The 17,237-nt window shown below is 46.2% G+C and overlaps 1 protein-coding gene across 1 annotated transcript; it reads right to left on the minus strand.

Moving 5' to 3' along the window:
* Positions 1-9,606: 9,606 nt before the first annotated feature.
* On the minus strand, positions 9,607-17,183 carry LOC104914815 (SH2 domain-containing protein 2A-like). The gene is made up of 8 exons (XM_010725293.3): positions 16,881-17,183; positions 16,210-16,334; positions 15,428-15,627; positions 13,345-13,434; positions 12,525-12,690; positions 11,888-12,196; positions 11,533-11,608; positions 9,607-10,380 (listed from the first exon to the last, which is right to left on the minus strand). Exons 1-7 carry the CDS (start codon positions 16,897-16,899, stop codon positions 11,537-11,539), a joined length of 981 nt encoding a protein of 326 aa, XP_010723595.1. The 5' UTR covers positions 16,900-17,183; the 3' UTR covers positions 9,607-10,380; positions 11,533-11,536.
* Positions 17,184-17,237: the final 54 nt, after the last annotated feature.

The raw sequence follows: 17,237 nt of genomic DNA on the forward strand, positions 1-17,237 counted from the left end.
ACAGTGAAATAAACCTGTGCAAACACAGGTTTATTTATATAAAATATAAATATAAAATATATAAGTATATAAGTATATAAAATTCAACAAAGTTGTTCATCACTGAAACCTGGAAAGAACAAAGAAAAGCTATTTCATATATGTATAAAATATATGTGGGAAGAAGAAGTAAAAAGATTTGCACAACATATCATACTGAGTTTGGCCAATGTGAGCAGAATGCAGTAGGTTTTAAATACAAAATCTGCATAACTGCAAAGTCACAGGTACAGGTTGCTGTTTTTCAAGAAGGACTGCAGAGAAAACTGGGCCATTCATTATTAAGTTGCAGACCAGCTTCTCTCTCAAACTGTATCCAGGGAGTATAAAAATCTGTCAGAAAAAAACACAAAAGTTAGCAAACCCTAGTGAAAGAATGAAAGAAAAATCAAAGCCAGTAGTGTTCAGTCCTGCATGATCTGCCGGTCATTAAACCTCCTTGGTGGCACTGCATCCTTTCTCCATGGCCAGGCTGGAGCTGGGGTCCTGCTCAGCAATGCACAGATCTGACAAATCACCACCTCAGTAACACTGCAGCAGAAACAAGAGGGGAAAAACAGGATCAAAGGAGCAGTGACAAGCCTTTGGAACTCGGCAGACAAATGTGTTTTTAGCAGAATCCTGAATGAGCTGATGAAGGGAAGCATTAGTGCCGTCATGCGAAGCACATGATTTTGGAATTCACTAAGCCTTTGATGCAGTGTTAGCACTGCCGTCTCCATCTCAACCATTAACCATCTGACTGAGAACTAGCCAAATTCCCTCCATCCTGGGATCACAGAAATGGAAGGAGTTCACCACATGTTGCAGGGGACATACGCTAGACAGGCTGATCGCACCAGTCTTGATGCTTCCGTAGAAACTTCCTTTCTTCTTATTCCAAGTTAGGTTAGAAAGGAAAGGAAAATTTACTTATGGAAAAGTGGAACTTGAGTTGGAAGTCCTGCACTTCGTTATGTGACCAGAACAAAAGCACCTTTGGATAAAACCAGGAGAGAATTGCAATTGAAGGCCATAGGAAAATGTCATAGAATCTTGCTAGCCATAGCAAAGGGCACAAAGTCAGCTTTTGTAGCACTATCTCAAATACAAAGTCCCCTCTGAAACTCCAGCTCTCCCTTGTTTGAGGATGGTTTGCAGATTAACTGCACACTGCAGATGTGAAGATTCAGAGGTGGCCCATCCACAGACAAGGCTAAGTAAACATCCTTACATTTTGTTTTCTAGGCTAGAAAAACCCCAGCTGCTTATTTACAAGAGCCCAAACTAAGAATCCACTGAGCAAGCCTACATGCTGAAGCAATTCTATCTTAAATCCCCACCCACAGGTGCACCAAGATGCCTGTGCAGCTCTATGCAGAGGAAACATGCTGCCTCTTACCCCTGGCTGATGTGAGCAGTGTGGCAGAGCCACACTGGAGCCAGAGCAGCACTCACACTGACACCTGCCCTGTGCAATTTTGGCCTTATGTAGCACACTTCCCTTGTTTCCCTTCTGCTCCTCTTCCTCCTCTTTCTCCTTGCAGCAGGTTGTGCAGGGCTATTGCTGGGTGAGGCTGGCATACCCTCAGCTCGGCCAGCCCTTGCTGTATGGCTGGTGTCATTTCAGCTTGAACAGTATTTGGGAGAGACTGTGACTTTGGCACAGCAACCATGGCAGGTACTGTTGCTGGCAGACATCTCTGAGGCACAAAAGCATCAGGAGAAACCCTTGGAAATACTTTACCAGGCCTTATTGTGCTGTGAAGTGCTCTTTCTTCATAATTTGCCAAAATTCTAACTTGCCAAATGTTTTCTTGCTTTACAGGAAGACAAGTACAGCTTTGGGAACAAAATCCATGTTGCGTGAGGTTCCCCAGGCTGTTAACCACTAGAATCTGTCGTACTCAGTGCTCACTCTGCACAAGGCAAGTTTGATGCACAGACCAAAACACGAGCTGAGAGCCCTCCAGCCCAGCCTGGTGAGCCTGAGAAACACAGTGTTTCCTCCAGGGACTGGATAAACTGCAAAGTGCCTATCCACAGATCCGTAGGCAGCAGCATCCCAAAATGCAATGACTGCAGGATCAGTAAATGCCCAGAGCTTCACTCCGGTGTGAAAGTAGGGGCAAAAGGGGCTGAGGACTGTCTGGATGGGACTCTGAGAAGCCTGATTTAGCTGTAGATGTCTCTGCTCATTGCAGAGGAGTAGGACTAGATGACCTTTAAGGGTTCCTTCCAACTCAAATGATTTTATGGCTCTGTGGTAATTTTTGTTGATCAATGCAGGGCTATTGCAGAAAGATTTAATCCTGGACCTTTTTGAATGCTTCATGTCCCACCGTCCTCTGATGCAGATCTAAAAGAACTCAAGGTGAGACTGCTGAACTCTTATATGCTTGCCATGTAAGGCTGCCTTGAGGAGACAGGAAGGTATCAGGACTGGATTTCCTTCTGGGTTTCCAGTGAGCTCCAGGTTAGTTCTAAAGAATCAAATTAGCATGCAAAAGGATAAATGAGACATATTTTGAGAAATGATGTGCCCTTTGTTGTACCTTAAAACTTCCTGCAATTCTATGAAGGAAACTAACCACAACAAAAGTGGAAAGCCATAATGATAACCTTAGAATGATAAGTGACTGAATATGAAAAACTGAAAAAACAGGGCTCATTCAAAACCAACAGAAAATAAATTCACACTGGAAGCTTACCACAGAGTCAGTAGATAATAGAGTCATGAGAGTCATTCAGAGAAGATAGTCGCAGAGCAGGAAGAAACAGTGAGTTATCCACACTATCAAGCAGTTAAAGGAACCTCCCATCCTGAAACCATGTTTTACAGAACAAATGTGATAACTTGCTTCAAGCGAAAGTGTAGCCAGATATGTTTCAAAACAAATTAATAACACAAACATTAAGTGACACAGATGGCATTTATCCAAGACCTTGGAGGAACCCAAACACAGATCTCTCAGCAGCTTTGGGGCACGCAACGTATTGCTTAACTCAACCTGAAACCAGAGGAATGACAGAAGGCAAATGAGATGCCTGGGTTGGGCTTTTGCTTTTTTGCTCTAAGGGCTTTAGGTAAGTCTGTGGATCTGTGGCTTCTGGGAATTAGGAACAGCACTCTGGGCACGCAGGAAGGTTGAACAGAGGGGGAGGAAACAAGTTTGCTCTGGGGAGAAAGTCATGTCAATCCTTGAAGGAGTTAGGAAACCAGTTCCATGGATGTAGTTGGGCAGATGGATATACTGTACCTGGATGCCCAAAACATTTTCAGCCAAGTCTTCCACCAAATGCCTTTAATCCTTCTTCTCTACAGCATATTCATTCTCAGTTAGTAAAAGGGCAGGAGATACTGAATGGAAAGTGGTCACACAGGGCAGGAGAGTTACCAGTGTTGCCTAACAGGATCTGCATTTGGGCTTGTGCTTCCTCCTCGTTTCATAAATAGTTCGGGAAAGGGTGTGTGTGGTGATGGAACAAGGCTTGCTGGGCAAAGTGAGGTACTAATCTGGACAGTCAAATGGCAAAGTCACTGCTGGTAGACATAAAGTAATTTACATGGAGAAGTTCTAAGTACATGAGGAGAGAGTTCAGACAAGTTACCTCACTCCGGGAGGTGGCCTGGGGACTGGCTCTGTGTTTCTTGACTTCTTTCTCAGACAAGAAACAGAGGAATTAAGAAGAGCTCCCAGCCACCCCTCACACTCCTTGCCCTGCAGAGCCTCACCACCATGACAGCCCTCCTTTGGGCGCTGTGTGACAGCTTTATGTCTGTATATTGTGGCACCCACCCTGCACCCGGTGCTGGAGGTGAGGCCGCCCAGCATAGAGGGGACAACCCCTCCCCTCACTGGATGGCAGTGCTGGGCCTGAGGCACCCAGGGTACGGTCAGCCCTCTGAGCTGCTGACTCATGTTCAACTTCCCGCTAACCAGAACTCCTAGATCCATGGTGCTGCTCCCAGCTGGCCTCCCTCGGTCAGCTAGGTGAGTAACCTTGTCATAAGAGAAAATCGATTTAATTAAACAGGACTTTCCCCTTGTGAGTCCATGTTGGCTGTGACCAATGTCTGTACTGTTTTCAGGTGCTTTTCAGTAACTCCCAGAATAATCTTTTCCGTACGCACTGCAGTGAGACTGACAGGCTTGTCATTATCAGGGTCCTCTTCCTTGCCCATCTTGAGAACTGGGACAATATTTCCAGCTTCCATCAAATGGGTTCTCTCAGTGGAGAACTGAAAAGTAATTGAAAGGGTTCTTGTGATGACATCAGCCAGATCTTTTGAGTCGCTAGCAGTGAATCCCATAGGGCCCTGTGGATTTAGATGTATGCATCTGGAGTAACAAGTCACACAAGTTGGGAGTTGGCTGGGAGCTGGTTGTTACTGCAGCCCTGGTCCTCCAGCTCTGGGCTACAGGGGTTCCAGAGCTCGTCATTAGTGTTGAAGACAGAGGCAAAGAAGCCATTAAAGGTCTCTACTTTTTCTGCATCCCTGTTTGTGAGGTGACCATCCTTGTCAAGTAACAGACCAATCTTATCTCTGTTCCTCTGTGTGCTGCTAACATATTTAACAAAGACCTTTCTGTTGTCCCAGTTTGGCATTCTTCAACTTCAACTGGGTTTTCACTGCACATATCTTCTCCCTACCCTCTCTGTTCACAAGCAACAGATCTAGGAAAGCACCTTTTTTTGTCTGTTTCCCTAGTACTGGTACCAAGATGTTATCATCAACATATTTTAGGAATCTCCTGGACCAGTTTGTATCAAATGTGTGGTGTTCTCAGCTTATGTCTGGCAAGCTGAAGTTTCTCATAAGTACACTCATAAATTACTCATAAGTACGTCACAAGTAATGTGTTTGATCTAGAAATATCTCTTAGTTCCGTAAAGAACAGTTCATTAGTGTCATTGTCCTGGCTGGGTGGCATATCATAGGCTCCCACAATGTCATCTGCTTTATTTGCTTGTCCTCCTTATTTCTCATGCTGTATGCATTGGTGTAGAAACATTTCAAATGTGCTTCATTGTACCTAGCACCATGTGCAGCAGGCTGAAGGATCTTGCAAGCACACAGTCCCTCATGTTTTAGTGTGCCAACACATGGCATACCACTAGCAAAGTTAGTTTTATCCCTTCCCCGCTTTGAATCTAGTTTAAATCTCCCTTGATCAGCTCTGCTAACTCCTGTGCAAAAACCTTTCCTCCCTGTCTGAAAAAGATGCATCCAACAGATGCCAACAGGCCTGGTGTTGTGCAGACCATCCCATAATCAAGAAACCCAAAGTCCTGCCAGTGACATCAGCCTTGGAGCCACATAGTGACATCACAGGTTAAAACCCAAACAGATCTAAGTACTTCACTATGCATCATAAATCTGAGGAATTAATTGCCTAGAGTTGCTGTGGAAGGCAAATAGCCTAGAATTGATCAAAAGCAATCAGATACTTTCATGAAAGAGGAACTCAGCAAGGACTGCTAGAGGTAAGGGTACTTTGGTCAGAGTGTGACTATCATGGATATTGCTGGAAACGTACTGGAGAAAGCTTCGCTTTATACCCACATTTTTCCTTAGTCTGTTTGAATCACACTGCACTCACCACCACTGTTGTCAGAATCCATGGATCCATGGCTGGTTTGATCCCTATACACCAGATAGTGGTTATCGTGCACCAGGATGAGCTAGCTGAGAAGCAAAGCCCTGGCCAAGTAGTCTGACCTAAATATTGCTTCACAGCAATGGCACACCTTGCAAGCACTTAATCTGCACATTAGTGTTAAATAGAAGATGGGAAAGAATGTAACTCAGATGTGCTGTTACAACACTCCGCAGTCACTTGATGTAATCCAGCATGATGCTAAGGACCTTGCAGAGAGTCTGGGCTGAGGGCCAAATGGGCCCTTAAAACATATCTGAGGAAGGAAACATATCAACATACATCATAACGTTTTCCAGGAAGAAAGTAAGCAACATCAGGGCTGCCAGTCTTGTGAAAACAGATTATAAACTGTACTGGTCCCTGAGTCAAGTATACCTTAAAGATCTAGGGGAGATGAGGAAAAAGCATAGCTGGGAAAAGGGGAAAAAGAAGGGCTGAGAACAGAAGAAAGCCTTTGTTTTAGCCAGCCTGATGGTGAGTTGCTGACTAGATATCTCTATGGCCAAAGACATGCCAGAACCTTGGCATGACTGAGCAAGAGTGAGCTTAGCAAAGAGATGAGCTGAAATGTTTGCAGCCAAGATAATTCAGTTGTAAAGCATGGAAGCAGATAAGAGTGGGGCATAAAATGCTTCTACAAAACCAGGGAGGCAAAATAGGGAAGTTCTCTAAAGACTGTGCTGAGGCACACACACAGTACCAAGCCTCAGTCAGGGACCCCCAGTTCCTCCAGCTGCAGGGAGCTCTGCACTGGGGTTCTCCACACCACCATACAGGGAAATTGTTGTAGGAAACTGCCTCCAGCTGTTGGTCTGACAAGAACAGAGGAGGGGCTGGAGAAGAGTATTGAGAAGGTTGTATAGGTTGAAAAGAACAGGCTCTGACATGAAAGAAAACAAAATGTGCATAGATTACCACAAAGAAGGGTGAACAGAGACTTTGCTGCAATAAATAAGCAAACACCTGTTTAATCACCAGGTATTTAACACGACTATTATATGGAACAATGAAAAAATAAAAATGCAGCAGGCACTTTGTCTTCTCTGTTAAAGCAAGTACAGCCTACAGTTTACCAGGTGGTGCTGTCATGCATTCTCCAGTTCTGCCATCACTTTTGCAACACTGCATCCCAACTAGGGGCCACATACTGTCCTAGCTACTGGCTTGGATAACTCAGGCCCTTCTTCCAGCTTAGATGATGCTTTACCTCATGGTGATCTAAGGTAGGCAAGGAAATTGCCTTAGATCAGGAACAGGTCTTGATGCTGCTCAGAGTATCAGCTCTTGCCCAGGCAAACTGCTGAATTTATCTGAGGATATCATTCTTTCTCTATTCACCTTCTCTTCTATGTTCATGTGATAAAACTCCTCCTCCACCTCCAAGCCCTCAGGTTCCTCCAGCACTCCCAGTTCTCATTCCCAAGGATGGCAGAGCTTTCTCACTGCTCTCCCTACCTTCTTTGGGTGCAGTCTCTGCCTTGCACCCCCACCTGGGAACTGGGAAGGCTTCTCAGCCTTTCTCTCTGAGCTGAGCTCTAGTTCTGTGAGGCATGAAATGCAGCATTTGGAGGATCTGGGGGCTGCCTCCATTTGCACAGCCTGGCACAGCCTGATATTTACCTTTTTACGTGAGTACATCTCGTGCAGTTCATCACGTCAGCTGAACTATAACATGATATGACATGAATGGCCTTCCCACTCTGGCTTACTCAAGTTGATCTTTGCTTATCGTAAGGTATAATTTCTCAAGTTCCACAAGACAAGCAGGTCCTGTAGGGAATAATATAGGGCTGCTTAGTGCAGCTGTTCCTTTTCAACAACAATCTTCTTGCTGAAGCACATGAAAGAAATCCTCAGGCTACGTCATCCTCTTGCAGAGTGCTAATACTCCAGTGCCTGATTGATTCTGAGCTGAAAGGGTAGGGGTAAAGACCACACTAGAGATGACAAATTTGTATTTTCTACTTCAGAAATCAATTTTATTTCCATTCTTCTCCCAGCTTTTTCACACTTCTGGCACATGTTTCTACCCACAACCTTATTTAGATTTTGAGTATCACTGAGTTCACTTTAACGCACCTTCAAACCAGAGTTTCACAGAAACCTCCCCAGTGCCTCCAGTGCTGCATAGCCTCCTCAGCATAGCAGCTTCTCACCCTTAGCCTCCTTTGGTTTCCTCCCACCATGCCACAGAAAGAGCAGAAGCAGCAGAGGTGGAAGAAATCCATCCTGCCAGCCCAGGCGTGCTGCTTGGGTCTGTGTCAGGTCTCTGGCTGCCGATGTTGTGATTCCACTTTCCACCCACCACACCAAGGGCAAAATAAATCTGTGATCCATCCGCTCTGGTTTTGGGAAGCTTTCCATCCAGACATGCCACTGGATCTTAGCCCTGGTTTTACACTATGCTCTGTGGCACAAAAACTAGGAAAGTTACACAGCAGCTTGGTTCTTGAAATGCACTTCTCGTATGTCTCATTTCTGTGCGTGAGCAAGTTCTTAGAAATGCCTAGGTTGTGATGCAGCTCTACGTGCTGCCCAGAAGGAAGGCACTGAAGTTGCCCAGTGATGGAGAAAGCCAAGGAGAACATTGGTAGGGGCCAAGGCTGCCCAGAAAACACCCCTGGGCTTAGTCAGTAAGATCTGCAAACAGCAGCCTTGGACTGCCTGGACTGGTTCTGTCCTGAACAACCTCAAAGCAGCTGCCAAAACACAGCATGAGGAAGAGGGAAGGTGTGTTAATGCTGCAAGGCAGTGCTGGGAAGAGCCAGGACATCAGGCTGAAAGAACCACCGCTTCCATCATGTTCCCAGCAGCGCTCCCTTGTGATCACTACACCGTAGAGCTAATATCTGCTGAGAGCACAGGGAAGGGAAGAGAAAAAGCCCCGCTGAGAGCACAGGGAAGGGAAGAGAAAAAGCCCCGCGGTTAAAGGCAGAGCCAGAGCCACTAGAACCCCTGCAACACATGAACAAGCTTCTCTGGCTGCAGGTTGAGCCTTTGTAGCAAGGCACTCTTTGAGGCAGCACTCTTGACCCAGCGAGGCTGCACCAGGTTATGCACTTCAGATATTCTCTTGTGCAAAGGGATCTGCAGGATGCTCTTGCCTGAGGGACACACAGAGGTGAAGTGACATGGGGAGAGATTACTGTTGCAGTTTTGGACCAGCATTACTGGTTTACTGGTCAACCAGCCTTTATCTTCTCCCACTTTGCTTGTTCAGAAGTAATCTGCAGTGATAACACAGTCAAGCTTCTTAGCCCCACTGTCCCTTCTTTAAACCACAGACCTGAGCAGTGCATGGCACAAGGGAGAAAGTAAACATCCATGGTAGCTTTCCCTAACGCAGCTCCATGAGCTATATATTTTGAGTAGGTCACTCCAGCAACTGTGGATAGCAACCAGCTTGCTTATGAACAGTGCTTCTCCTAACAAAAACCAACACTGCACAACTCCATTCCCTGGTGAACTGGCAGCTGCATTGCTGTAGGCTAGATCAGTGCAGGACAGTCATGCTCTGGAAATGCCAGGGCTCTGGCAGGCAAGCTGAAGCAAAGGTCTGCCTGAGGAGCTGCAGGTATGCCACCTGGCACAGACTCAAGTGACAGTGTTAAGGCTGTCACCTACCTTAATGTCCCAGAAGAGGCAATACGGAGTCTTTGCTAGGACCCTGACGCTAGCACACGAGAAGAAAACTCCCTGGTGCCAGCATTTAGAAGTAGCCCTGTATCTCAGCTACCATCCATGTCCTTATGCAGGCATGGACAGGTTGACTCTGAGCAACTCAGAGGTGAAGCCCTGCTGCCAATTACTCTCCTACTGAAAAGATCCTGTATTTACTGTTCACAGGAGCTGTTAGCTGTTCTTCCTTTGCAGTTCATGGTGAAACTGACTGTAGGTAACAGGCACAAAGAAATCACAGAGCTTTTTGTAAAAACATTAAGAGATTTTTTTAAAAGGTAGAAAACACATATCAAGTAGCATTGCCTTAACATCTTCCCAAGCTCTTTCCCCTCAGTGTACAGAAGCATATTCTGCAGCCCAAACTCGCGATGCTTCCCATGCTTGCAGATGAAGAAGAAAAGCTCACTTGAGCTCTGGTGGAGGGATGGGAGGCAGCAAGCCAGGATGACACTGGGCAGGAAATTCCATGTGCACATACATCTGGTCTCGTGTCAGTTCATGTTCAAATACTGCTGCATTCAACAAAATGGACACAGCACTTTCATTCCTTACCACTCAAGCCCAGCTTCCCTTAGCACCCAGGGCAGCAGATAGATAGAACCATAAAAGAAAACAGGGAATACCTGAACAGAAACAGGTAGGAAATCAGTAGAGGTAGCTGTGAGTGAACACATTATTGCAGTATCCAGTTTGTGATTGTTAACAGGTGAGGGGGTCTCCAGGCATGTTAAAGTAATGACACACAGGCCGTCAGGCACTGCGAATCCGGGCAGAGTGTGACTGTTCCCATCTTATCCCCTTTGACAGGATGGTCCATGTGCTGCAGTCTCAGCCACTGAGACCATCCAAGTGTTGAAGAACATTCACTTCTGCAGGAGTCCTGTCCAAAGGTAAAGTCCCAGCTGAGTGCAGCAAAAAATGTGTAATAAAAAAGGCTGCTGTATGTCTGCATATATTCACCCAGCTGTGCAAGGCCCAGCAACACTGGAGGAGCATATGGCTGAGCCACTCTGACCTGCAAAAAGTTGGGAAACACAACTCAGTGAAGGACACAGGGACATCCCAGTCCAACATGCTTGCAATCATCTAAGCATCTGCATAGTTTCCTGTTTTCTACCTCATCTCAGATCCTTCTGGGTACATTAACACTCATATAAAGGAATGAAGCAAATGAATGGAATGAGAATGGAAAGGAATGAGTCAAATACTTCAAGGATAGGCCTTTCTCAGGCACCAAGGGAAAGACTAGATCGATCCCAGCTAAAAATTTTTGCTGTGACCAGCTCATGAATTTTTGTGAGCTGAACCACACAGGAAGCTCTGGCAAACCTGTGCAGGGCTGAGTCCCACAGTGTGTCTATAGCCAACAGCACACTTGTTTGACCTCTTTCACACTGATCCATTACAAATCTCTGTTTCTCCAAAAGTGTATAATAGCACAAAGGCTGCTTCCTCTGGGCTTCAGCAAATAAATGGGGCAGGAGCAGAGCCCACTGGCAGCAAGAGAGTGCTGAGCATCCATTCCATGTTCCAGAAAATTAACACAACCAGCTGTCAGAAGGACCTTCCTGGACCTCTTTCATATACTTCTTTAACTTGCTTAGTTTATCAGAGTCTCAGTAACCAGCTGTGTCTACAGCTGTGGAGACCTCCTTTAAAACCTTTGCTCAAAGTCTTTTTTCATGTTCTCAGTCTTCCCTTGGTTCACTGCCTCTGCTTCCCCCAGGGCTCTCCATCCAGCATCTGCTTCTGATACATGCCTCTCTCCACACATTAAGCAATTGTAGCTGATTACTGCAGTGTGCAGATATGCTTTCTGATAGTACCCCATCCAGCCCCAAGCCTTTTGACTGCAGCCTCTATCAAACTGTGGGCTCCCTCCAGCAGCTTTGTTATTGTACTGAAAGCACACCATGTACCAGAGGTGCTGGGAGCCCAAACTGATTCTGATTGTTCCCATTTTTCCTGGTCTCCCTCTGCCATTGGTCTCTGCAGCTCTGGAACAAAAGCTAGCAGTTGCCCTGTTTTTCCTGTTCTGCTTTTAAATGGTTGGTGGCCGGGAGATGCTCTGAGTGGATTCTGTAGGACAGGAAAGATCCCCTTAGCTCTCCATTTCCTGGGGAAGCTGCAGCTGCTGTCTGTCCTTCTGTGTGTAGTCTCGTCTTACCTTGTCACTTGGGCTGTGCATCCTCAACGTGGAGGGCTTTACTGCAGCTAAAGCCATTCAAGGAAGCAGAAGAGGACTGCAGAAAGAAGAGACAGTGTTAGGGGAACATGAAGTGGGTTGCTGGCTGCATCTTAGCCCCTCGTGTTGTGGTCATCTCTTTGGGCATGTCAGTGAGCCAGGCTCTCTCTCAGCCTAGCACTTCCAGTGAACATAGTCTTTATCTCAAGACCACTGAATAAAACCTGTGACCCAGGAGCACTATTTGTGGAAGTCTCCTCTTTCCTGCCACCAGACAGGTCAGCTTCACACATCTCACAGTAGCTGTATGTACTAGAGCTATGACATCCTTGCTTACCTTCTGGATTTCTTGCATTGCCATGCGTATGGAAGAATGAAGGCGAGGAAAAGCCCGCTGGTTGTCTCCCTCCTTGCTTAACTTTTGCTTTTCTCTGCCTTTGTCCAGGCTCTGTTGCTCTTCGTAATTCTTTGTCCTCCTGAACCACAGGGGTCTGAGAATCGTAGCTGCTTCTGCCTGCAGAGTGGACTTGCCAGTGGGAGGTCCTGGAGGACAAGGCTGCTCCTTGGGAAGGCTCTCCTCTGTGCTTGTGGAGTGTGTCAGTGTGAGGCACTCCAGGTCTTCATAATCCAGACTCTCACTGCTTTTCTGAGGGAAAGAAGAGTGGATTCAGCAGTGGTTTGCAGATGTTACACGCAGCCCCAGCAGCACAGCTCTGATGAAAATTCATCAGTGAACAGCTGCGATCAGCTTGTGGCAGGGGATATCATCCATCCACAGGAGCTGCTTCAGATACCCCAGGACTCCTCAGCACCCAGCTGCTTATGTTTGCTGGTATATGCGGAAGAGGCCAAGCTGCTTGGCTAAAATTGGATACCTCCAGTAGGATCTCAGAGCAGAGACAGCGCAGCAGTGACTTTCTTAGTTCAGTGCACAGTCCATGCCCCTTTCCCTGATGGAGATCCTCACCACTCACCTGCCCACAGGGAACAGTCAGTATCTCCATGAAGGGCTGAATGCCCACAGTCTGGTGATACCGCACCAGTTCAGTGAGTGAGGTATGGGCCCGGTCTTCCCCCAGGATCACATAGCGTGCATTGGGCTGCATCTCTATCATGTAGTGCCTGCAGCGGCCTTCACCTCTGGGAAGACAGACAGACAGGCAGAAATGGTCATGGCATGGGGCCACAGTCTCTCTCTAAGACTCAGTCATCACTTTCTGCACTTGTCTTTAGAGCCTGGGTGTGATCAGAAGCTACAGTAACAAATACTGCAAAGATGCAGGAGACACTCTATGCTGCACCATCACACACTGTGCTATCATTTGCTGGAAGAGCAGCAATTTCCCCAAAGTCAGTGCTGGAGAACCCAGGCAGCAGGATCCAAACTCCAGCAGACTGTACTGCTTCCCAGGCTCACTGCCCACATTACAACTCCACACTACCCCTTGTCTAAGACTGTATTACCATCAACACCTTGCAGCATGTTCTGACTGCTTCTTTTTGGCCCTCTTCTAGTCTCCTGTGCTTCAGTCACTGTTTCTTCTAACCAGTTTTCCCTCTCACCCAAAGCAGGACCTGCACCCTGCTGCATGCTTTGGAGCAGCAACAGTGCACCATGGTTTCTGGCAAATGAGAGACTGCAAGCCTCCTGTCTGCTACTTCAGATTGAGGCACCCACAACAGGAGATACTGAGCACCATGCTAAGCAGATTCTTCTCCATAGAATGCTAACTCCTCTATCCGTGAACAGCTCAGTTTAGGACCTTCATATTCCTTCTCCGCAAGGTTTGTTACCTGTACGTCAGGGTGTAGCCTGGTCGGCTCTGGCTGATCCGAACAAGGAAGCAACCCAAAGGCTTGGCAATCAGCAAGTTTTCAGCTTCCCTGGAAGCAGAAAGAATTTTTCAGCAGAAATTGCACAGCTGCCTCTGTGCAGAGATTCCCAGTCTATCTAATTTGCTACCACTGTAGTGTTCCTCGTCCACAGGGCAGCAGCATCTGCCCAACAGTTCCTGGCTAGACGTTTCCAAACTCTGGCTTGCTGGTTCAGGGATACAGCAGCACGCTCAGGAGATGGAGCATTCTCAGACAAAGCCTTTCCAAGCAGTGCTGCTCCAAACCTGCTCCAGCAGCCTGCTGAGTGCAATAGCAACAACTTCCTAGCACAGAGCATATAAAAAAGCACTGCTGAGACGAGGAGGTTAGGCACATGGGCATTTCTGAGGTTTGAGGGTTGATGGAAGAAATCATGGGTTAGTGGTGCCCAGTACAAGGTAAACTCAGTACCTTGGAAAATACCAAGTGGGATTACAGCACTGGCTCTCTACTTCCTGCTGGAAAGAAGTCTTCTCCCTCTCTTTCCAAAGGACAAAGCACTGCTCTGTGCTTGCTCTAGGTTAAAGGTGACTGTAAATCACCAATGCAATTTGAGACTGCTCTGATTGCTCTGTTACATGTTATACTACTGCACAGAGACTTAAATCCAGCACCATGAAGCATCAGTTAATAAGAATTTAAAACCTCGGTGTTTTTGGGAAGGATTTGCAGGCAAAGAACCTGCTATGTCTTCCATTGTGAAGTACTTGTCGCTAGCCTATAGTTGAGCTCTGACAGCTTAGTCTCCCATGCACTAATTGTTTTCATGCATTCTTGACTCTGTGGACAAAAGCAGTACTCAGGCGAGGGCCTTGTTAATTATCTATTGAAAAAAAGGCAGATACTAAAGATACTGTCAGCTACTGCCAGTGTCCTTTACTCAGCTAAGATGCTATGCAATGTCTCTGAATAATGTTCACACTGACAGGCCAGCAAAATCCAGCAACTTGTGATCTAATAAAGTTGCAAGACTCCTTTGGTCGTAAGAGAAAAAAGTTACAGACAGAAAGAGATGACAAAAGTGCTCAAATGACAGGCACGTTTGGCACCAGAACCACCACTGAAATTTCCCTAAATAAGGGACACTTGCAGTTGGTAAGAATCCAATACAACAGATGAATTTGCACCCACAGAAAACTAGCTAGAAACTCTGAGATCTCCTGTCTAGCTCCACAGCCTTGCTCCAATCTCATCACTGTTTTAATTAGCTTTTCTCTGATTGTCACAATGCCTGGAAAGGAATAGTGCTGGGCTTGGCCAAGATAGTAAAATGTGAGTTCTCAGTAGCAAAATTTCAGGCATTTAAATAAGGGTTTTCTCAAAAAAAAGTGAGAATTTGCAGTCATCTCTTTTCCAAGAAGGTAGGAGGACATGGATGTGTCTCTCAGCCTAAAGGTATGTAAAATTTCACCTACACTGCACTTTCCTTAGATGACAAAAAGTATCAACAAAATGACTTTATTTCCACACCTAGGGGCTCTGGTGCCTCTTGCCACCAGTTATTCACTAAAATCCCTCTTAACACTTTTAAAAATAATGAATACTAAATTCTGTATTCTTCTGTAATTTCACCTAAACTGAGAGGTATGAGGTTCATAATAAGTTAGACCAAAAATTCACCTTCATTCAATATCATGTCTATGCAAATAGTCTAGAACATGGCAAATGTGTATTTCCTCAAGAACTTTCCCAGAATCCGTTTCCTGCACTTGATCAGTGCTTAGGAACTCACAGTTTATTTCCTATGAGTTCCCTTCCTTCCTTCCCCGACCTTCCTTAGAACCATGTAAAGTTTCACCGTTGCATCCTTTCATAAGGAACGTCACACTTCCTTTTGATGGTCTGTAGTCCACAGTCTAGAAGTGAAGGTTTTGCATGCCGTTCCCATTCCTTAAGGAAGCAAATCCAGGGCAATCTAACCTATGCATTCTTCCTAAGGAAACAGCAGCTTCTACCTGCCTGCCACAGCCCAAGCTGTGACCAGAGCGTCCAGCATACTGACCTTCGGCTGATCATCCCATATAGCCAGCTTGGAAAAGCCCCATCGTCCTGCATGACTTTCTGGGCTTGTGTCTCTCTGAACCAGCGGAGAGTTGCTCCTCTCTTGAGTTGTTTCATTTTCGCCTCTTCTCCTGTCTGCTCCTTTGTCCCCATAACAGGGCGAGGCCCAGATAGGTGCAGGAAGTTATCAAAAGGAGTAAACTGAAAACGAGGAGAAGGGGAAAGCAGCAATGAAAGCAAGATCAGAGGCAGGGACACTCTGAAGCAATCACTGTGGTAGATCCCATTCTTATGTGGCTTTAGAAAAGATCAGTCAAAATTACCAGACACTGCTCAGTTCCTCACAGGTCACAGAATCAGATAATCCCCCTGCTAAAGTAGATTCCTAGAGTACATTGCACAGAAAAGTGTCCAGACAGATACAGAATTTCTTCAGAGAAGGGAACTCCACAACCTCTCTGGGCAGCCTGTTTCAGTGCTTTGTCACCCTCACAGTAAAGAGGATTTTTCTCACGTCTGTATGGAACTTTCTGTGCTCCAGTTTGTACCTATTACTCTTTGCTTTGTCACTGGGTACCATTGAAAAGATTCTGGTGCCAACCACTTGACTCATGTCCTTCTTCCCGCCCTCACCATGCTTTTTAATTAATGACACTAGAAAAGGACTTTAACTTCTGATAACTAGCAAGACAACATTCTTCTAGTAGAACAGGTGTGTGCAGAAGTTGGAAGCAGCAGGGAACCAACACACCTGGATAAGAGACCCCCAAGCAGAGCCAATACCTCTGTTAGCTTGCTGCGTGGCCGTGGCACGGGTGGCTGCGATAGCGTGTCAGGTGCAGTCTGGGGACGGGGACAAGGCAGAGGGCGTCTCTTCCGTGGCACGGGGACTGGGAAGGAGATTCGTTCTGCAAATAGGGGAGAAGAAGGTGAAATCTACAATCCAAGATCTGTGAGATCAATCCCCCCAGGTATGCTGTCACCCTTGGAGGAGAGGAAAGACTTTGTCTTTTCGGCATAGACAACAAATGTTAGGAATAGAGAGAATCAAGAACACAAGTTTGTGAAGCTCAATCCTTTCCCATTTCTCCTCAGCCAAGGAGTCTGGGAAGAGGCAAAAAGAGGCAAAGAACCTCATAATCACTGTCAACTCCCACTCTGCATGCCATTAGGAAGCTTACATCCAGGCATACAGCCATGATCAAAGTTCTTCTGTACAGAGTGGAAGGGAAGGACACAGCTTGGCTTTTCTCCCAACATAACTAGGCAAATGACCTTTACCATGCAAATTCAGCTCCCCAGAAAGTCTCCTTTTCAAGAGGCAGAAATGTCAGCATCTTTCTGCCCACTGCATCAGTCCCACAAGAGCCAAAGACAGACCATCATCACCTGGAGCCTACAACAAGCTTACAAGGTGCCCATGCAGGTGGAAGTGGGAGGGGGAAGAGACTCACTCTGGGCTTCTGCTTCCATTGCCAGTTGTTGACATCTTTCCCTTTCTGCCTCCTCCTGTTGCCGCTGTGCCTGAGCTCTCAGCTCAGCCACCAGACTGAGATAGCTTTTCCTGCATCGGAATCTCCTGAAAACTGTTCAAAGAAGAGTGGTGGTTAGGAAAAAAAACAAACAGTGATAATCATGTTTCTGCCACTCCAGGGTAGAAGCACACTTGGAAATATTCCTTCACCCAGCACAAAGCCCTCAACACTTGAAGTACAGAAACAAAGAGCAGTGTAGCCTCTCAGCTGTAAATACTCAAAAGCCATGTGAGAATTGTCTTCTAACCTTTTAAGCAGCCAGATCGCAGACTTAAA

The sequence above is a fragment of the Meleagris gallopavo genome, chromosome Z (assembly GCF_000146605.3).
Source record: "Meleagris gallopavo isolate NT-WF06-2002-E0010 breed Aviagen turkey brand Nicholas breeding stock chromosome Z, Turkey_5.1, whole genome shotgun sequence".
Taxonomy (NCBI): Eukaryota; Metazoa; Chordata; class Aves; order Galliformes; family Phasianidae; genus Meleagris; species Meleagris gallopavo.

Bases quoted from the DNA above. Each gene is read 5' to 3' on its own strand.
- LOC104914815 (XM_010725293.3), bottom strand. The intron at 13,435-15,427 runs GTCAGTATGCTG...TTCTGCTTCCAG, and splicing joins TATGGGATGATCAGCCGAAG to GGAAGCTGAAAACTTGCTGA. The intron at 12,691-13,344 runs GTAACAAACCTT...CTGTCTTCCCAG, and splicing joins GGCTACACCCTGACGTACAG to AGGTGAAGGCCGCTGCAGGC.